Source organism: Durio zibethinus, chromosome 2 (genome assembly GCF_047325235.1).
Source record: "Durio zibethinus cultivar Kanyao isolate XHJ-2024 chromosome 2, ASM4732523v1, whole genome shotgun sequence".
NCBI classification, from domain to species: domain Eukaryota; kingdom Viridiplantae; phylum Streptophyta; class Magnoliopsida; order Malvales; family Malvaceae; genus Durio; species Durio zibethinus.
The window spans coordinates 2,650,540-2,673,141 of record NC_143163.1 but is presented as its reverse complement, the minus strand read 5'-3'; the positions used below and the strand labels follow the sequence as shown (position 1 = coordinate 2,673,141).

General features: G+C 32.4%; 3 protein-coding genes across 5 annotated transcripts; 2 read left to right on the top strand and 1 right to left on the bottom strand.

The window, feature by feature from the left end:
• The first annotated feature begins 4,416 nt into the window (after positions 1-4,416).
• Positions 4,417-5,654, top strand: LOC111308233 (uncharacterized). The gene has a single exon (XM_022906547.2). It carries the CDS (start codon positions 4,546-4,548, stop codon positions 5,500-5,502), a length of 957 nt encoding a protein of 318 aa, XP_022762282.2. The 5' UTR covers positions 4,417-4,545; the 3' UTR covers positions 5,503-5,654.
• A 471-nt stretch (positions 5,655-6,125) lies between these two features.
• On the bottom strand, positions 6,126-10,438 carry FIO1 (methyltransferase). 3 transcript variants are annotated; one of them, XR_016328750.1, is made up of 9 exons: positions 9,729-10,438; positions 9,444-9,649; positions 8,923-9,346; positions 8,626-8,833; positions 8,029-8,136; positions 7,813-7,932; positions 7,663-7,732; positions 7,429-7,559; positions 6,126-6,775 (listed from the first exon to the last, which is right to left on the bottom strand). XR_016328750.1 is itself a non-coding variant. In XM_022907339.2 (9 exons), exons 1-8 carry the CDS (start codon positions 9,953-9,955, stop codon positions 7,442-7,444), a joined length of 1,500 nt encoding a protein of 499 aa, XP_022763074.2. In that variant the 5' UTR covers positions 9,956-10,438; the 3' UTR covers positions 6,239-6,775; positions 7,429-7,441. The 3 variants fall into 3 exon arrangements, 2 of the variants coding, with proteins under 2 accessions (XP_022763075.2, XP_022763074.2); XM_022907339.2 differs by having other exon boundaries at positions 6,239-6,775; positions 7,429-7,578; XM_022907340.2 differs by lacking the exon at positions 7,429-7,559.
• Positions 10,439-11,908: 1,470 nt separating this feature from the next.
• Positions 11,909-12,656, top strand: LOC111308232 (chaperone protein dnaJ 11, chloroplastic-like). Its single transcript, XM_022906546.2, has one exon. The coding sequence runs from the start codon at positions 12,063-12,065 to the stop codon at positions 12,408-12,410; it is 348 nt and encodes a 115-aa protein (XP_022762281.1). The 5' UTR covers positions 11,909-12,062; the 3' UTR covers positions 12,411-12,656.
• Positions 12,657-22,602: the final 9,946 nt, after the last annotated feature.

The window sequence follows — 22,602 nt, the reverse complement described above, 5'->3', positions numbered from 1 at the left end:
CTGACATATCATGTGGAGAGTGTGTCACGTGATCATACCGAAGTTAGAGTGAGAGAGAGAGAGAGCAATTGTGGGCCGTCCAATCTTTCCTTACTGCACGATTTTGATTGTGCACACTTAGCTCTATTTTGATCATCAATCATCAATCCAACCCAACAAAACTGTTAAGATTGTTAGTAAATGACTTCTTCTCCTTGGCAAGTAGTACTTGCTAATGGTTCTCCCCCCTTTCACTACTTTTGTTTAATCAATCCCTTCTCGTGCTTGGCACTAGTGTTTAGTGGATTTTAGTTGCAGCTTTGATGTTTGGAAGAAGTGGTGACCTGTGGAATAGTTCAATTCTAAGCATTTCCAATAGTTTTCCTCGGGGAGATGTTTTACCATTCGTGTTCATGAAATAGTTGATCTAGATTTGTAAATAAAATTACCCATCCTACTATATTTTTGAGATAGCCTTGTATTCAGCATAAAATTTATATTAAGTTGGGTGATCCAATTATTTTTTAAATTCTAAAAGGAAAAATCTTTTTAAAAATCTAAAAAGTATTATTTTGAAAGAAAGGATTGTATTATATTAAAAGAGATCGATTGTTTTAAAAGTTTAAGCTTATAGGAAAGTTTCAATTATTGTATAGCAATGAAGATTTTTTTTTTAATGACTACATTATACAATGAAACATGGTATTGTGTATTTATGCAAATCCAAATATTTTGTAAAAATATAAATAAAGAAAAAAATTTAATGGTTAAAAAGAAAAAAAATTTTAATGGTTAAAATGATTAAGAGCCTTCATTAATTTTTGTATAGTTTCAATGAAAACTAAAAACATTTACTTTTATTTAGGAATTGATTATTTGTGATGATTGACTATTTTAAATTATATTATATTAAAAAATATAAAATTAAATTTTAATTTAATTAATTTATATAATTACAATTTAATTTAATTAATTTATATAATTATTTTTAAAAATAATATCTAATAGAAATGATTTCAAAGCTCAAATCTATAACATTGTTTTCTATTCAAAGAGTATGACATTTTAAAAAACGAACGTGGACATTGAAATTTAATAATATAAGGTTTATGATAATAAGCACACAATGATTTCTGCATTGGCACAGCATGGGCACGGTGAAGAGGCAGTGAAAAAGTTTGATGGCATGGTAAAATTGTTGATAATTTAAAATGTGATATATCACATATTAAGTTGATTATTTATATATAATTTAAAAGAGATTATTTAGTTTAAAAAAGATTATTTATATTATTTAAATAATTATTTAAATATTATTTAAAGTAGGTAAGTCACTTGGGTTTGTTAGAAATTTTTTTGGTGGGTTAGATAATTTTAAAAGTTAAAAATAAGCATTTAAGCAATAACATTTAGACTTGTTTAATAAATAGATTTAATTTTTAAATTTTTTATTTTTTTATTTTTAAATATTACTAAAATATTATTTTTATTTTAAATAAATATGTTTGAACAGAAAAAAATATATAATAGTCCGAATAAATATATTTAAACAAGAAAACATGACTATTTAAATAAAAATTATTTAAATAAAAAATATGACTATATAAAATGTCATAAATTTTTAAATTGATTTATTTTGTAACTGTTAATTTATTATAAATTGATCTTTCTGCATAATCATTTTACTAATTCTGATTTAATTTTTTTTTTAAGATTTTATTATATCTTATACACAAATTGCTTTTAAGATAATATTTTTCACACTTTAAAATTATGTTTCTTCTCTTTTATTATTTCTGTTTTCTTAAATTTTCTAAAAGAAAAAACAAGGGGTGAAGCCAGATAGGACAACTTTTGTTATTATGTCAATGTATGTAGCCACTCTGGTCTTTCAGAAAGGGCTTAGGTATTTTGAATGCATTTCTTCTAATCATGGCATAATTCCCGATCAACAGTATTATGCATGTTTAATTGATCTCTTAGGTCGAGCTGGTTGTTTCGGCCAGTTGATGAACAATCTGGAGAAAGATGCAATATAAGTCTGATAGCAAGGCTTGGGATGCACTACTTGTGTTTCTAGAATCCATGGAAATATAGAATTGGGAAGAAAAGCCGCTGAACAACTTATTGAGTTGGAGCCTCAGTCCTCTGCAGCGTATGCGCACTTGGGAAGTGGGAATTGGTTGAGAAAGTGAGACACCTTATGATTATGAATAAGAGACAAGTTAGGAAAGAGGTAGCTCTTAGTTGGATAGAACTTGAAAATAAAGTGCATACCTTCACAGTATGAGATAACTTGCACCCTGTGAAAGGAGCAATATACTCAGTCTTAGCCATTTTCATCTTTGCTGGGTTATTTTTTGGAAGACTTGTAAGAATCCGTTTTCTATTCAGTTTTTTTTTTTTTTTTTTGTATCATTAGCATCACAGTTTAACTCTGTTTAGATTCTATAGAGTAGGATTTTTCACAATGATAGTTGTATATTCTCTTGAGGTCTTGTTCTAAATGTTTTTTTACTCTGCACTATGGATAAGATATTATGCTTCCTTATAAGCAATTATTTCAGTTAATTGAATAAAAATTGTAAACTTTGAAGTGCTGTGTTTCTCCATGTTACATTATCTTATGGTACATGACTGTTTAGTTATGAAGAAATTCTGCTGCACTATCAAGATATATTCACAAGTGATTAATTGTCAAATCTAAGATTCAAGTGCTCTCACTTCAAAATTTCAGACAGTATTGCGTTTCCATACAAATTCAATGACCCGATACAATACATATGATGGATATAAGAAATTTGGATGGATTTTTCCTGATGAGAAGGACCATCTCAACTAATTAGTACATATTTTATTAATAATAATAAAATCATAAAATCTGTTTTATTGTGGTTACTGCATTGTTCATTGAAGAGTGAACTGTTAAAGCTTAAACCAATTGTTAAAACTTAAGACATGGTTACCAAACATTTTGTTTCATGGAAAGCGTTCATTTAATAATTTAGGTGTTTTCTTTTTCTTCTATAACAGTATTTAAATTTATCAAGTCAACTATTTCCTGCTAAAAAGGTGTTGGTTTTTGCAATATTTTCAAAATGTAATCGGGTTTCTCTTTCATTTCTCTTCTTTTTACTGCACAACTAGGCTGTTAATGGATAGCCATGATGCAGATGTAATTTCTGGCAAATTAGTAGAAACTGGTAATGATGAAAGCTGCATATGCTGTTTTCCAGAACAAATTTATGGATGTCTTAATGACAATGTTAGTGATTTTCTATATAATTCATTTCAAGAATTTAACCGGCGGAGAATATGAATTAGCCTTCACCGAACATAATCCCATGATTAAGATTGAGCTTACAATATGAAAGATCAAGTCAACAGCCTTCCACCACCAAAATTCATGTTTGTACTTTCTAAAATTTGGATTCTCTAACCACAATTTTATCATTAAATCAAACAAATATCAAGAATACAACTATCTTGCCCCGTAGTGAATAGTCGTGTTCTTGATGTTACATCAAGAACACAATGATAATCATATATACTTTTGAGGTTTTGTTGTAAATGTTTTTACTGTTCACTAGGGGCAATATATTATGCTTCCTTGTAAGCAATTGTTTCATTCAAGAGTTAATTGAATAAAAATTGTAAACTTTGAATTGCTGTCTTTCTTCATGTTACATTATCGTGTCTTATGGTACATGATTGTTTAGAGATGAAGAAAATCTGTTGCATTATCAAGATTTATTCATAAGTGATTAATTGTCAAATTAAGATGCAAGTACTCTTCCTTCAAAATTTCAGTGTAGCGTTTTCATACAAGTTGAATGGCACAATACAATGGATACGGTGGATATAGGAATTTTGGGTCCTTACAGCAGGAATGGGATATTTCTGATGAGGGACAACTCAATTAATTGAGATATATTTTGCGGATGATAAGAAAATTATAAATTTTGTTTTCCTTTGATTGCTCAATTGTCCATTAAAAAGTGAGTTGATTAAAGTTTTAGCTGAGGTTACCAAACATTTTGTTTGATAGAAAACATTAACTTAATAATTTAGGTGCTTTAATTTTTTTGAAGTGGTTGAACCAGACCATTGATCACAAGCCCGTAATTTAACTCGTGGATTCAGCAACAATATTGAAAATATCAGAAAACCAACCAAAGTTTAGATAATGTTTGCAAGAATCCAAGATCTAAAATCGATTGCAACTCTCCAACAATAATGCAATGAAAATCAAAGCGGCCCACCAGACCAAAAGATAGTTTCCACGTCCTGTCTGAAACCAAAATATCAAAGATAATTGAGAAAAAAAAATACAGAAAACGTTGAGAAAGATGTCTCACTATCAAGTTTTATTATCTACGGTACAAGAAGGTGGACCCTACAATAACACTATCTGACTTTATAATAATGATATTGCTATACATTCAACCCCATAAAGGAAAGCTTTTAATTTACAACTTGAGACAGAAGGAAAACAAGGGAAATATCAAGAAGAAGAAAAAGAGAAGAAAGGATTCAGCAATCTTCTTTTTCTTCTCTGATTGAAAAATGGGTTCTCAGGTCTCTACACAGATGGAAAAGCGTAAGGCAATCTCCACTGAAAAGAAAACGCTTTGTGACCTTCATGAAAGTTGTGGGGAAACATTTCCTGGTAGTGACTACCGTCCTGCTGACAGGAAGAATTGGATGGGTGGCCTCGGTCCTGAGAAACTTCACATAAACAAGATTGTATGGCCTGGAACTCATGATTCTGCTACCAACAAGATCGGAATTCCGTGTATCTCTCGCCCTTTTGCACAATGTCAATCTTTGTCTATCTACCAACAGCTTGTTAAAGGCACCAGAGTTTTGGATATTCGAGTTAATGAAGATCGTCGTGTCTGCCATGGAATCCTGTCTACTTACAGCGTGGATGTTGTCATCAATGATATCAAGAAGTTCTTGTCAGAGACACAGTCAGAGATCATAATTCTTGAGATCCGCACTGAATTTGGGCACCAGGATCCTCCTGACTTTGAGAAGTACTTGGAGGAAAAACTCGGGGAGTTCCTGATCCACCAGGATGATCAAGTCTTTGGGCGAACAATTGCTGAATTGTTGCCAAAGAGAATTATCTGTATCTGGAAACCAAGTAAGTCTCCTCAGCCTAAGGCAGGGTCTCCATTCTGGAGTGCTAATTACCTGAAGGACAATTGGATAGACACAGATTTACCATCGACAAAGTTTGATGGCAATATGAAGCATTTGGGTGAGCAACAACCAGTTTCATCAAGGAAATTCTTCTACAGGGTGGAGAACACAGTCACACCACAGGCAGATAATCCTGTATTATGTGTTAAACCAGTGACAGGGCGAATTCATGGATATGCTAGACTGTTCATTACTCAGTGCTTTGCCAAGGGTTGTGCTGATCGGTTGCAGATTTTCTCTACAGATTTTATTGATGAGGATTTTGTTGATGCTTGTGTTGGCCTTACACGCGCCAGGGTTGAAGGAAAGTGTTGATGAATTTGTGAAGTTTTCTTCTCTTGTAATTAGTTTCTACCTCCACATAATTGGCTGTCCGGTTATTTGTTTGTAATGTAGTATATGATGTGTATAGCGTTGGCTATATTTATCGTGCATTGATGTGATAGATATTCTTGTTGGATTGGCTAGTTTGCTTCCTTCATTTTTAGGCTGTTCTGCAATTCTCATAGTCCTTTTATGAGCTGGAGTGGCCAATAGGCCATAACTCCTCAAGGAAATAAAGAAAGTAAAACATTTCGGCTTAAAATGCTTGTAACTCCTGGTAAGTCTCCCTACATCTTTTTGGAAACTACCTTCAAATTTCACTATCAGGGCCATATGTCACAAATGTGCTATGCCCGGTTGTCATGGCAGCTTCTATAGCTGTTAGCTACATGAGCTCAGGATTAGACAAAAAGAAAGTTAAATCCATTAGATTTTTGGATCACAAAGTTGAAGCACTCAGTCCACAAGGAGGATTAAAAGGGATCTCCATCCTTGTGAGATATACCATATTTTAGTTTCTTTTCCTTTTTTCTTTTCCAATCAAGACCAAAATTTGATTTCTATCTAATAGACTGAAAAGTAAAAACTGTAAGCCAACTAGTATTGAACAGGTGTAGCTAAAAGCAATTAGTCAATTACCACTCAAAATGACAAATACAAGTTGCCCTGCCTCGCAGTTTCACCGAGAAGTGCATGCCGACAATATTGCATTGGCTGATAAATAGTCTTTTTCAATGATGTGTGATTTAGATTAATAAACTACGAGATAAAGACAAACAAGAAAACAAATAATCTGATCTTGACAAAAGAGACGCTGCTGACAAGGGAAATTGCCGAAAACAGGTTATGATTGACACCCAGTGAAGAATAATTGGGTGACTGCTTCCTACTTTGAAATACGATCTATAGTTTTCTTCTGACCTTTCTTCGAACTAAAGGGTTATACAATATTCAATTTCACTGATTGATCCTATTCAAAACGAAGGCAACACCGTGATGATTATAGATGGGCACATGAGCATTTGATTCAGTAGTAACCAGTAAGTTCATGTATTGCCTTTCAAAGGGCTCGGATAATGATAGTGTCATGGCAGAAGCTGATCTGGATACTGTCCTATATCTAAGCTTCAAATTTATCGAATCTAAATGCTGCTGTGTTGAATAAGGTAATTAGGAGCCTAGAAGTGATTGGCGCCAGCCTTTTCCCTACAAAATTTATGTCTTAGTGAATCCTCCAAGTGTTGGATTATTGAGGAGAACAATCCTGCAAAAGAAAGAGTGCACAGCTAATGAATTCACGATGACATTCAATATGGAAGAGATGGGAATATGAGGATATGACAATCGACTTCAAATTCTCATGACTAGCCCCCCCTAAGCCCACGTCAGTTCATTATATTGCATATTCGCACTTCACCAATTGTTTTCAGTAAGCAGTATCAATTTTCATTAGTAATCATATATTGTCCACATGGCCAAAATCAAATTGTCCACAGTAATGATATTTGATGACAACTAGTAAGTAAGGAGATTGGATTGTAAATATAAATACTAGCAAAAAAGTTGTCAAGAAGGAGTGATCTCAAATTAAGAATGCGTCATAGTTCCAATCAAGAAGAAACATACAGGTAACACCAAGTCAAAAGAAAAGATTGGCTAGGAATCAAATAACAGTGATGAAGATTGATGAAGACAGTAGAAAAAATAATAATAATAACTTTGCTTATGATGGGGCAACTCACATAGATGAGATTGAAGATAAAATACTCTATAAGGGACCAATATTTGGGAAATAAAGTGGGTTCTCTAGACTTTCCGTTTAACTGAGAAGCATATACTGGAAAAGAAAATTGAGCTAGAATTTACATTCTATATCTTGCTACTTGAACTTAACTATACATAAGTATTTGGCCTTACCCCAGACAAGTCTTCAATTCTGGTAAAGACAATAGGTTTTAATAACTTTCATTTCCTCAGTGTTTGGGCAATCAATTACAAGCATCATGCAAATTAATGGCCGTATGTCCAACTCACATTTGATAGAATAACTGTGAATGATCAAGTAAGCTTTTGAACACCATCATGTTAGCAATTTTAACACAATAGTAAGAATATTGAGTTTCACGAAGATTATGAGAGCAAGTGAAAAACCTGAGAGTGGGCTATCTCTATGCTGTAAAGATCCTTTCACAAGAAGTGTGCCTGGGATTTGCTGAAAGACCTGTAAAACAAATATTATCATGTATCGAGTCTTCACTGCAGGACTCGTTATATTCAAGTCAAGCAAGAAGGTAACCATACTGAGACACGAAAACACAGGTTTGAGGATGCCCCTTGCACATTGCTGCAACCAGCAACTTCATCAAGATGTTTTACTTCATTGTTTAGGAGAGCATTGCAATGATCAGTTGATGCAGAAATCTATTAAAATGAGATTGTATTGCATGTAAGCACAGAGCAAAATTTCATACAACATAAAAAAAAACCCTATGATAAATGGACAATAATATTTCTTACGTCAACTGTGAAAGAAGAGGCATTCAATTTACAAGATGCTCTGCCAGTATGGAAAAAGGACTCAACTGATTGAAGTACATCTATTGCACCAAACTGGCGTTGTATACCCTAGGAAGAATAAAAGTTCAACTGAGAGATGTCACACAACTAGGAACAGAAAATGCAACACATGACATAAACATACGGATAAAAGTATTGCAACAGAAGCCAATATGTTTATTTTATCTCTCCATACAAGCATTTGCGGGTGCATAAAAGATAGAATCAATGTTTGCTTGTGCATCTTTTGACTAATATGAAAATTAATTAGAAACTCCGATTGATTCCAATCTGAATGTCAGTACAAGTATTTCTTTTTGTGTATTTAAATATCCCAAGTATCAAAAATCACAACCTTTAGGATATGCCTTTGAGTTGTATTATTGAATTTTAAGCTCCATCAAGGTCTAACTTAAAAACAGGGCAGAAAATCAATGTAGCTAATCCATCTAATGTAGATACCAGGTAATATCACCAAATATTCAACACAAGTGCATATAAACTTGTGGACAAAAGAAATTGAACACTTTTAAGACAAACTAAAGAAAAGAGCCAAACCTCAAGCATGAAAGACAAAATATTCTTCTCAGTCACATGTGGTGAAATTATCTTCCTAACAGGAGGCACAAAGGACCAAGCAAGTCCCCATCGACATGTATGGCCTTGGACAAATTCAGTTGTTTTAACTATAGTAACTCCAACGTCTCGAAGCTTTGATATTAGGTATTTGATGTTCACTTTCCTTCCAACCATTGAAGTATACCACCTAAGAACAAACTTAAAACATAAAGGTTAGCATTATGTGAAATTAACAACTTCAGCTAACAGAGATGGAGATATCCCTAAGAACAATACCGGAAAGACTGCCTCAACACAACACTATCTTCGATAATATGAGAAATGAAAGCCTGTTCTCCACCAGGACAAACCATCTCCTCATGAGTTCCACCACACGAAGTTTTTGGATTCAATCCCGCTTCCTCAATGCTTTCGAAAAATGGGGGATTACACATGCAGAAGTCAAAGCTCTCGCCATCCCTTACCACATCAAGAAGTATAGGAGGTCCATGATAACTTTTATTTTCACTTGCTGGCATATCAAAAGAAGAAGATGGCAAACCTTCTCCTTCCTCGGAATAAATAGACTCGCCATTACTTAACCCCTCAGGAGTAAAAGTGTTATGAGAACATTTAACTTTTCGAATCTCAATTAATTCTGAAATATGTGGATTGTTTTTAACATTTCTCTCTGCCCATTCTAGTGCTACATCAGTCACATCTGCAATCAAGTTTAGCAGTGTTTAAAACCCAGAATTTCAGTTCGGACATGGATGGATTATAAATACAGTAATTAAGCAAACGATAGCAATTGTTACCTGATGCAACAAAACTCCAGCCAAGAAGAGATGCACCAAGAAGAGGATAGATACAATTGGCTCCAGTTCCTATATCAAATCCCCTCACATTATCTCCATTGCTGTTAGTTTTGGGAATAATGTCAGACGAGAGGAGATCTTCTATCCAATGGATGTAGTTGGAGCGGTTGGGCACTGTAGGGCAGAGCTGCCCATCAGGAACCCACCTGTCAAATCCAATTCAAATTAACAAAAAAATAGCAAAACAACAAAACCACTACCTACAGAAGAAGCTTAGGGATTTACCATTGGAGACCGTGGTCGTGGAGGAGAAGAACACGGGTGAGTTCGCGGGTGGCATTGAAGTCGGTCCACTCGATTCTGGGTCGGCCTTCACGACTGTAGAACACGAAGGGTTTAAACGAAGGGTATAAAGACGCTAAGAGAGCAAAATCGGGCGGGTTATCGGAGTATTTGTTTTTGGGGTTGATCTTGGGTCTCTCTTCCTTTCTTCTCCTCTTCTTGCTCGGCATTTTCTTTTTCACTCGAAACTTCGAACGACGGATTCGAAACAAAATAATTGATTACCAATTAAAACATAACTTCTTTTTCCTTAATACCCAAAGAAATTAACAATACATAAATTCATCGGATATTATCTCAAGTCAAGCAAAATTCCGAAACGAATTAACGAAAACCCATACAAGAATTTGAAAATTAGAGATTAATAAGTAAATACCCAAACCAAAAACAAAAACAAAATCTGCAAGATTAAAATTGTATTAGAAAAAAAAGAAAAAAAGAAAAAAGGATGCGGAATCAGGCGTTTGTAGCTGCGGGTTACTGATGAAGTAGACGGAACCCAGTCGGCAGACGCTGAACCCAGTTTCGAAGAGAAAGAATCGAGACCAAGGAAACGAATTTGGGCCTACAACCCAAGCCATTGGCCGCTAACCGCAGCCAACCATCATCCATACAAGCCCACAGGGAATAAGAATAACTGGGTTTTTTTAGGTAATCGGAATAAAAGGATTAGGAGCTCATTTAAATAGAATAAAAATGTGGAAGATGGGCTTTTCCTGTTTTTTCATAAGTATTTTTTTTAATATAAAGAAGGCAATAATTTAAAAATTATCAAAAAAAACTATAGGTACTAGATTTAAATTTTCAATAAGTTGGATTTTTTAAAAGTAATGGCTTGAATTAATTTGATTAAATCTTGAGTTCCCACCAAATATTTAAATATACTACAATATTGATTTTATTAATTGGAATTAAGAGATAACGTATTTAAAGATTTTCTAAATTTATCCTTACGTAAAAAAAAAAAAAAAGTAACAATTTTTTAATAATAATAATTGTAAGAGAAAGTAGAAATAGTTTTAAAACAGAATTATTATAGAATAACCTTCTCTTATCATTTTTTTCCCTTTGTTGTCCTGCAACAAAAATTGAGCATTGAGCTCGAGAAATATCAAGCGTAGGACCCCTATTGGAGCTATAATGGAACAGGGCCACTCCAGAGGATGACAAATTTCTAGTTTGAATGGTGGTTGTAGAGCTGTAAGACTAAGACAATTCAAATGGTTGTGATAAAGGATATAAAATTATTGGCCATAGCTAATTCAATTAGAAATTATTGAATATATCCAAATTTTTTGAAAGCTTTGATGGTACAATCACTTTTTGTTTAAATAAAGCAACAGTTGTAGTCATGGATGCTAGCACCTGCATGTCCTATTATGCAAACATCACCGTACAAAAAACCAGACAGATAGATAAAGAAATGAGGTGACTAAAGATATTTTTATTAGATTTCCTATGAGAGAAGAAACAAGAATGATGCCAGCAGATATCCACTGTTAATAATAGATTCTGCTTTGATTTTTCTTGTGGACTTTTTTCTTGATTTGCAGATGAATGTGCAGGCCACTTATGTATCCAGGGAAAAGCAGAACCAAAAAAAAAAAAAGGGCTTTAATATGATTGGATCACATCTGAGTCCGGCCACTTGATTTATGTAAAAACAGCCACCTTCACAAGAAAAGAAGGCAACTTCAAGTCAAGTCCATGAGCGAAATTTTCAATTACTGGCGTATACTATGAATATGGTCTGTGATTAGACTAGAAAATAAGAAAAGTCTCAGCAGATCAAAAAATATCGGAGAAAATTTTCCCTAACGTGTTCTTGAATTTTTGCTCCAGGAAAACTTGATGGAATCCCATGTGAAACAACTGTTTTCCAATTCCAATGATGGAAGCTTGCAAATTACTACTATGTACCCTAAGTTTCATGCGTTTATGGGACCGAGATGGTCCAGATGGAGGTGGGACTGGGACTAATCACTAAAAAGCGTAAGCCTATCCACGTGAACATTCAGCTGACTCAGCAAAGAGAGCAGCATTTGGATAAGGATTTATAATCGATTATGGTTCATGTTCCACTTGTTACATTTCTTCACCTCTATATATTAATCCCTCATCCCTTCAAATCTTTGTTACCTCAAAATCCTCAGCTTTCCTCCGTTTAAATTTTGGTCTTATCTCCAGTCCAAAGCCATTCCTTTGAATATTCTTCAGAACAACCTGAAAGAGAGCCTAAAAAGAAAAACTTAACCCAAGTATATATCTTGGAACAGAATGGCTTCATCAACATCATTGTACGAGGTTCTTGGGATTCCAGTGAGTGCAAACGGGAATGAAATCAAGGCAGCCTATAGGAGACTAGCAAGAACGTGTCATCCTGATGTTGTGTCAATGAATCAGAAAGAAATGTCAGCTGGTCAATTTATGAAAATCCATGAAGCATATTCGACGCTATCAGATCCAGATAAACGTGCAGTTTATGACAGGAATCTTTACAGGCAGAACCGCCCATTTCATTCCTTTGCTCACACATCGACAACAATGGCAGCGGCAGCAGCTTCTTCATCGGGGTTTTCTAGTTATAGTAGCCGTAGGAATTGGGAGACTGATCAATGTTGGTAGTTTGTGAAGTTAATGTACCAATCCGCGGAGGGGACGATAGGCTTAACTTTTAAGTAGTTTATGAGCTAAGCAGCCTTTTTTGTTCTCTTTTGGGAAGAACAGAAGCAATATTTATGAGTATTACTTCTTATTTTATCTGCTGTGATGTCAACCGGAAAACCATCTGTTAGTTCGATTGGGTTCCAGAGTTCATGTTCTCCAAGTTCATGTTCTCCAATAATATAGTTTCTTATATATTTGTTTCCATCTTCAATGTCTAAAAAATCAAATTGGATCAGAGTCATTGAAACACAAAAATCAAAGTCCTGAACGAAAGGCAGAGGTGGGGTAAAAGCCTCTATACTGGAGAAAGGTGCAGAGGCAGAGCAAATTTTTAGTTGTTACCCAACCGAACTGCAATCATACGGATCAATTCAAGATGTTTTGTTTGACAATCATGATTTGGAAACTTGAGAACTACGTATCTCTTTTGGATAACTGAAGTCTAATGACATCAAGCGATTCACATCACTTTTAAAAAATAATGGAAAGCAGTTTGAACAAATTTTCATCGCATTATCACATAATTTTCAAATTAGACCCAAATCTCTTTCCACTGATCGAAGCATAAATCATTAATATTCTCTTTCCACCTATCATAGCATGAAACTGATTAAATCTTTTAATGAATCCACCCTCATTCTGTCAGGTGGCATCAGATCTATTTATCCTCCAATGACCACTACTTTTCAATTAAAAGATTAGGAACAGGGCCACATGTCGGCAGAGTAAAAGTGGGATGGAATATTGAATGTGACTTTTAACCGACATTTCTGCAATAGCCAGCATGGAAAATTGACAAAATTCTAAGGAACATAAAACATTAGTAGTATTATTTTTACAGAACAACGTAAACGGTGGTCTTTGAAATTGAATTGTTTGTTCGGTTTGGAATTTTTGTTTGACTGTTTGTTTTTGGTTGTTCCACTGAATTTAAACTATACAATTATTATTGACCTGCTAAAATTCAACAGGACTGATGAATTTCAATTGGAATTGGGTGGAAAGAAAGGATGCATGTGTTCGAAGTAATGATTTTTATTACTTTTAAGTGATGTTTGAATTTAGAAATTTATTGTAAGTAGAGGTATAAAATGGGTCATTTTGAGTCAATATGATATATTAAAAAATCAATTTATATGTTAATAGATTGTGTCAATTTAATATTATTATTTAATAAGTTATATTAACACAATTCATAAAAATTAAAAGCATGGTCTAATATAGTACATAATTCATAAACCTTATGGATCGGTTCTTTTTTTTTGTGCCGAATCGAGTCAACCATAGCTTATTAATAAATTCTTAATTTTTTTTTAATCTTTTTTTAGAATTATTTTTTATTTTTCAACTATTTTTTAAAATTAATATGTGAAGCATAAAATTTATATGATTCGATAAAAATATCTATGTTTACCTATAAAAGTCAAAAGAATTAATCAAAATAATACGTGAAAATCAACAAATACTAATATTATATCTCAAAATTTTACAGAAATGAATATCACATTATTATTTTATTTTTCAATTTTATCATATAATGATTTATTTATATCATGTGTTATGTCTTATTCTTAGTTTTTCATAATCAATCTTTAAATTATATACATTTCATAATACTTTTTTTTTAGAAAATGATAAATCAAAATAAGAAAATTTATAATTTTATCTGTTAATAATTTAAATATTTTATAAATAGATTTATTGATGCAATTTAAACTTCTAACATAAAATATTAAAAGAGCAAAAAATATTTATCATATGATAAAAATAATAAAAAATACAACTAAGAACCAATTAAATTTGTTTATTACATGATAAATTAGTGCTTATGTATCATGTCATATCAGCCCATATGCCACGTTTTGGCATTGCTTTTTGATGGGACATTTTGTGTTGGTCCAATAAATCTAAAGTCTCTAACGCAACATAACGCAAATAAACGAGTCATGCTTGAAAGGAGCTGTGATTATAATAATGGGTTTTGCCACAACCTATATCGTGCCGAGTTGTGCTATATCATGGGCTCCCTAATCTATTAGACACCTCTAACAACAGTGGTGAAATACAAAAATTTATTATGTGGATATGGGTTTGAATATTTTGGACGGCTCAAGATCCATTTCGGTCCTGAATATTGGGGGAAGGCCATTGGGGCCATTTTTTACACTCAATTGGCCCTTCAGGACCTTGAACTTTATATAGATTTCAATATTCCTTGTTTATGATCATGACATATTCAATCGGGCTCAATATTCCATGGGTTACACTTAAACAACAGGAATAATCTGCCACTCTCTGGCAAATTTACGAGTTAAAACCGGATTCTGGTCTCATGTCTTTGGGCACAATTATAATCCCCAACAAATATAATTTGCTAAGTTCTTTGTATTCTTCATCATTTATGGTTTATCTCCATGAACTCTTTTACATGTTCATCTTATGTAATAGCCTTTGCCGTTCACTCTCAAAATCCCAGAAATAGATCGAAATTCAAAACCAGGACTAGAGATGAGTAGTGTCCGGATGGCATCAGTTTAGTCTCACAAACATTTCGATCTACATGGATGATTAATCTATACAACTTTATAAATGAGGAAACTATATCAAATTATCACATGCACATTATCACATCGACAATAATTAATGGTACACTTTATCTGTTTATCTGTTCGTGTTAAAGCAGCTTTGTCTAAGTAGGTAATGTATCCACGGTTGAAGAGGACCCTGCTATAAATGTTGCTATACCGTGATCAATCGATATCAAGAACATGGTTCGAGCTCACAGCTCTGAAACCGTTTGTCTAATCCAAAAGAAGAAAGAGATAAAAAAAAAAAAAAACTTTACCAATGAAGTTAGAGGACATTTCTACAGTCTGTTTATGATGCTCATAGTATGTTCATGAGCTAGAAATGAAATTGGCAGTTAAATTTTTGTTTACCATGTATTTTTTGTTATACTAAACTAGCTACTAAGTTTTTACTTTGTGTTGAAGGTATTTTCAAGGAAATTACCCTAAAATTTGCAACTTTATCCTTTGGAATTAAATTGCTCCCAGCTGTGCAGTATCACATGAAAAGAGATACAAAATACTGATTCACCTGTTAATTGAACTTTGATACAGTGAAACTGTACAAGGTACATCAAATTACGGTCACGTCATCGTTGCTTATTCACTGCCATGGATATCTATACATGATGACAAAATATTGGTTGGATTTGATGTCTTGAAGTTGAGTCAATGAGTATTAATATTGTGGAAGCCATGATCAGTGATGAAAGTTGAGGTGAAGTATATATAGAAATGAAGACATTTCTGGCCTCTTTCTGTTCTTGTAAATTTGGGGGAAACTTTTGCAGCCCTTAGGCCAAAAGCTTTAAATCAGTCAAACATTAATATTAACAGAAGTGAAATTAAATAATTAATTAAATATATAAAAAAATAATAATTTAATGTGATTTGATTTAATTGATCTATGGTCACGAATAAAAAAATATATATTAGTTATAAAAAATTACAAACATACAATCAAATCAAACACTCAAAATCAATACCCATGAATTCTTTCAATCTCTTCTAGTCCTATAAAATATTTTTTAACTCAAATAAACACATATCCATATACCCCCTTTCAACAATAATAAATATATACCCATATACATTTATACATCATATCTACGTGGACCATTTTAATTTTTTCTAATCTACTCATAAATATACACTATACTTATGTAAACCATCTCAATCTTCTTTAGTCCACTCACAAACATACAAACATACGTATTCATATGACTTAAATCTCCAGTAGTTTTATAGGGTGTTTATCTCATAAAACCCTATAACTTTTTTATATTTTTTTCTCATACCTAACATAATAGAGACTTCACATATTTATAAATATACAAACTTGCATATCAAGAATTCCTTCCCTCTTAGAATTTTTCTTTTGCAAGTTTTATTATTCATCAAGCGATATCTAACCAATTCCAAATAAATTTGTATAGGATTTGAGTCATTATTCCCAATAATGTCCATATTGACTCAAATTTCATCAATCATTAATTTTCAAACAAGACTTGTTTGGCTCTACCTATAATGAAAGTCTCATAATCATTTTTTTTTGTGTCTTCATGTTTTACACAAACTAATCCTCAAAACATGAATTTGAACTCTTTTCTTGAATCGAACTCCTCTGAACTTATATTTTTCTTTTTAGAATTCATCTTTTAAAAGTCTTATTATCCATCAAGTAATATCTTATCAATACTAAATAAATCTATTGTAAAATTTGAGTCACTATTCTTAATAATCTCTACTTTGACTTATATTCCATCAATCATCAATTTTTATGCTAGAAATGCTTGGTTTTACATATAATGGAAGTCTCATAATCATCTTCTCTTGTATGTCTTCACACTTCATACAAACTGATTTTTAAAACATGAACTTGAAATATTTTCTTGAATCGAACTCTTCTAAGCTTGCATTTTTTTCACATCTCGAACCTTTAGTTTTTCTTACGTTTTGAACCTTCAGCTTTGATACCACTTGTTAGGCTAAAAAGTCTCAATCCATCAAAGTCAACAGAAGTATAATTAAATGATTAATCAATCACATAAGAGACAGTAATTTAATACAGTTTGACCCAATCGACCTACGTATACGGATAAGAAACAAAATCTACTAGTTGTAAAAAATTATAAACATATACCAAATCAAGCACTCACAATTAATACCCATATACCCTCTCAATTTATTCTAATTATATGAAGTATTCTTAACCCAAACAAATACATTCTCATGTGTATACTTTTAATACAAATAAATACATACTTATATGCATTTTACCTATTAAACTATCTCAGTCTTCTCAATCCACTCACAAATATATATCATACTTATATGAATCATTTTAATCTCTTTTAGTTCACTCATGAATATACAAATATACACACCCATAAGACGTAAATCTTTAATAATCCTATAAGGTGTCTATCCTATAAAATCTTACAATTTTCTTATATATTTTTCTCATACCTAACCCAATAGAGACTTCATCTATTTATAAGCATAAAAACTTGCATATCAAGAATCTCTTCCCTCTTATAATTCTTCTTTTGTAAGTCTTATTATCCTTCAAGTAATATCTAACCAATCTCAAATAAATCTATTATAGGATTTGAGTCACTATTCCTAACAATCTCTACCTTAACTCAAATTTAATTAATTATCAATCTTCATACTAGACATGTTTGGCTCACCTATAATGAAAGTCTTACAATCATCTTTTCTTATGTGTCTTCATGCTTCACATAAATTAATCCTCAAAATATAAACTTAAACTTTTTTCTTGAAAAGCGCTTCTCTGAGCTTGCCTTTTCCTTTTTAGAATTTTTTTTGCAAGTTTTATTATCCATCAAGTAATATCTAACCAATCATAAATAAATCTATTATAGGATTTAAGTTACTATTACCAACAATCTTCATTTTGACTCAAATTTCATCAATTATTAATTTTTATGTTAAACATGATTGGTTTCACCTATAATGAAAGTCTTACAATCATTTTTTCTTATGTGTCTTTACACTTCGCACAAATTGATCTTCAAAACATGAACTTAAACTCTTTTTTTGAATCGAGCTCCTCTGAACTTATCTTTTCTTATATCTCAAACCTCTAGCTCTTCTCACATTTTGAACATTCAGCTCTAATACTATTTGTTAGGGATTATTACAGCTCTGATACCGTTTGTTAGGCTAAAAAATCCTAATCTATCTAACTTAACGAAAGCATAATTAAACGATTAATCAATAACACAAGAGACATCAAATTAATGAAGTTGGCCTAATCGACTTACGTTCATGGATGATAAATAAGATCTACTAATTGTAAAAAATTATAAACATACATCAAATCAAGAACTCATAATTAATACCCATAGATCTCTTCAATCTCTTTTAGTCCTATAGAGTATTCTCAACTCATACAAACACATATCCATGTACACTATTTTAATACAAATAAATACATACTCATATGTATCTATGCATTATACTTATGTGGACTATCTTAATTTTCTCTGGTCTACTCATAAACATACATGATACCAATATGGATCATCTCAATCTCCTCTAGTTCACTCATAAACATGGAAATATATGCACCCATAAGACGTAAATTTTTAGTAGTCCTATAAGGTATTTATCCCATAAAACTTTATAATTCTTTTATATATTTTTCTCATACCTAACCTAAAAAAGACTTCACCTATTTATAAGCATACAAACTTATCTATCAAGAATCTTTTCCCTCTTAAAATTTTTCTTTTTTAAGTCCTATTATCCATCCAATAATATCTAATCAATCCCAAACAAATCTGTTATAGGATTTAAATTACTATTTCCAATAATCTCCACATTGACTCAAATTTCATCAATCATTAATCTTCATACTAGACATGTTTTGTTCTATCTACAATGAAAGTTTCACAATCATTTTCTCTTATGTGTCTTTACGCTTCACACAAACTGATCCTTAAAATATGAACTCAAACTCTTGAATCGAGCTCATCTGAGCTTGCTTTTTTTCTCTTAGATTTTTTTTAAAGTCTTATTATTATCAAGCAATATCTAACCAATCCTAAATAAATCTATTATAGGATTTGAGTTACTATTTTCAACAATCTCTATCTTGACTCAAATTTCATCAATCATCAATTTTCATACTAAACATGCTTGGCTCCACCTACAATGAAAGTCTCGCAATCATCTTCTCTTATATATCTTCACGTTTCACATAAAACTGATATTCAAAACAAGAACTCGAACTTTTTCCTTGAATCAAACTTCTCTAAGCTTGTTTTTTCTCATACCTCGAACCTCTAGCTCTTTTCATGTCTTGAATCTTCAACTCTGGTACCACTTGTTAGGAATTATCACAGCTCTGATACCACTTGTTAGGCTAAAAAGCCCTAATCCATCCAAGTTAGCATAAGCATAATTAAATGATAAATCAATCACACAAAAGATAATAATTTAACATGATTTAGCTTGATTAACCTATGTCCATAGATGAGAAATAAAATTCACTAGTTGTAAAAAATTACAAACATACAACAAATCAAGCATTCACAATTAATACCCATAAACCCTTTCAATCTTTTCCAGTTCTATGAAGTATTTTCAATCCAAACAAACGCATATCATGTGCACCATTTCAATACAAATAACTGCATACCCATATGCATCTATGCATTATACCATTGTGGATCATCTCAGTCTCTTCTAGTCTACTCACAAACATACACCATACCTATATAGACTATCTCAATCTTCTATATTTCACTCACAAACATACAATCATGCGCACCTATAAGACGCAAATCTTCAGTAGTCATATGAAGTGTATATCTTATAAAATCCTATAACTCTCTTACATCTTTTTTAATACTTCCAATAAAGACTTCACCCATTTATAAGCATACAAACTTACCTATCAAAAAATTTTTTTCTCTTAGAATTCTTCTTTTGCAAGTCTTATTATCCATCAAATAATATTTAATCAATCCCAAACAAATATGTTATAAGATTTGAGTCACTATTTCCAACAGTAGCTATATATCAAACTCTTTTAGGATTCATTGATTCCATTCTAAACTTCTTCCTATAAGCATGTCTGATACATCGTGCTCTTTCAAGTATTGATTAGAACTGAAAACCAATATTGGATACTTAAATATATAACCTCGACTGAGTGCAGATAAAACATGCATATACCAAATGTACTTCACTATAATCTACAAGTGAAAATCAAGAGGGAAAGTTCTAGGACATAGCAACCCTTTTGTCATTTGTGTACAATTCAAGCTCAAAATGCTGGCAATGTGTCCGGCGAGAAGAACTTTTTTGCAGTTTTGCTTGCTGCTACTGCTATCACTTGGGATAAGCAAGTAGCTAGGACTAGCATACTATAGCTACATACCATGCCAGCAGCTTACTTATATAACGATACTGATACGTGTATGCAGCTGGGTTTATTTGAGTACGTACTTATACGACTATGCCATCCAAAATAATGAGTTGAAAAGTCCCATAGGGAAACAGTGTGACCCACGTTATAAAAATGAAGTTGGGAACTATCGAAGGAGTCAACAAGCAAGGTCAGTTCAGAAAGCAGGATTCAGGATACCCCACACAAATGGATGCATCAAATTTTCAACAGATGAAATGAATTTTGGGTATGGTATCCCAAAAGATGCTCAAAGTTGGTTTGTCGTTGCTCGCTGGAATCTTCATTGCGGTTTCGGCAGACTTCTCCAGTGGGGGCACAAAAGATATTCACCCAGTCCGAAAATGGCTATTTTGTACGAGTCATCTCATCTTTATTTTTATGCTAGTGTGACCCGTGACTTATCCTTGATGTCCTCCCCTATATATGGCCTACACGGGCACTAATTTGGAACTTTAAATTGACAACGGTGGAGAGGTTGCTCTACTTTAGACTGGGATCAAATCCTGTCATCACCCTGAATGGTTAAAGAAGCAGATGGCTAAACTTTGTTGTCTAATATAGCCATTGGACAGGGTGAAAAAGATTATTTGAAATTTTGATTTTTTGATGCCATAAAATTACCCAGGAAGAGAAACTGGTCTTAACCATGTTGTTAAGGAAAACTTCCTGCTTCCACTTCAAGTTTTGATACAATATAAATTATATAATACAGCTAGCTACTTCAAATATTGTACAATTTCAGGGATTGAGTTTCATTAATGCCTCCTTAGACACCAATGCGTGGTGAAGTGGATACCACATTACCAAAAAGCAAGGAAATGATTAGTTGAATTTGAGCAGGTTTGACACGAGGTCATTCTGCTTTTTTTGTTCTCCAATAGGAGAGTTGACAGCATCTTTTATTCAAAAGTTTACATAATCAAAAGTTGGACTATTGAAGCATGGAGCTACTGTTTCACATCCCTTCCATCTATTCTAGTGGGCAGGGGCTATGCTTCTACAATCCGACAAAACAAGTTCTAGCAGAAAAGAAAATTCATGGGTTTCAGAGAGATAGGTTGTCAGGCATAAGCACTTTCTAGTTTCTCCTTATAATTTCACTAACTCATTTATAAATTGATTCTTACTTTTCTACTCAGGTGAGCTGGCAAGGAAAAATCTATAGGATAATCTAAATTCTTTTTTTTTTTATTGAAGTGAAAAAAAATTGCAGTTACAGTCATCTCAACCTCAGGAATAATTATCATGATTATGATTTTCTAGAGCTCATTCACAAATTAGATAGAAGCTTTTTTGTGTTTTCTACAGGTTGCCCAAAATGCAATGGCCACTTTGGTAGATTTATTCTTCCCTAGTTCATGACTAGTCATAATCAATAAAGGCTGGATAAGCTTGCTGTAAATAAATTATAAGGGTGAGGAAGTTTCAATGCTGAACAATCTAGTTGAAAAAGGGGACATTATCTGGCCTTATCCATGAAAAGGAGACTCTTCAATAGTATGTAATAATTCTAATTGTACAGTATGACTACGATATTCTTAACTTAATTCTCTTTTTGTGTATATTATATATATAGAACACTCCTGGTATAAACTTTTACATAGTTCATAACTATCAGAATTTCTTTTCTTGTAACATGATATTAAGAAATTTTATTTATCTAATGAAGCAAGGATAACCTACTACAATGTTTCAATGAACACATTCAAGATCACATTATTTTTTATATATAACAATGTCTTAGATTTTGATCCAAAATTAATTGGAAATCAATTTGGATTTTAGTTATATAAATTCTATTGGTTGGAAAGTTAGTTGATAATTAAATTTGTTTAACGGATAGATATATTTTAACGGGTAAGAATTTTTAATGAATAAAATCTTTTGAGGATCATGTAAGAGGGCTTTTATAGATATATGGTGGATCTTAACTTTAAGATTTATGATAGAATTATAATTATTGCGTGATTTGCCAGAAATGAATTTGTAGGAATGTGAGAAAAAAATTACGAAAAATACCAGAGTTTGGGGTAAAAAATTATTTCATATGTTTAAAATTAAATTTTTTCTGTACTTTGATTTATTTCTCTTGTCATTAGATGTAAGAAATTATGATCGGATCACGTTAAATATTAGCTTT

Coding starts and splice junctions, on each gene's coding strand:
- LOC111308233 (XM_022906547.2), top strand. CDS start 4,546: ATGGGTTCTCAGGTCTCTACACAGATGGAAAAGCGTAAGGCAATCTCC.
- FIO1 (XM_022907339.2), bottom strand. CDS start 9,955: ATGCCGAGCAAGAAGAGGAGAAGAAAGGAAGAGAGACCCAAGATCAAC. Junction 8,137..8,625: donor TTTTGTCTTTCATGCTTGAG/GTTTGGCTCTTT, acceptor TATTCTTCCTAG/GGTATACAACGCCAGTTTGG. Junction 7,579..7,662: donor TAGAGATAGCCCACTCTCAG/GTTTTTCACTTG, acceptor GGTGTTCAAAAG/CTTACTTGATCATTCACAGT.
- LOC111308232 (XM_022906546.2), top strand. CDS start 12,063: ATGGCTTCATCAACATCATTGTACGAGGTTCTTGGGATTCCAGTGAGT.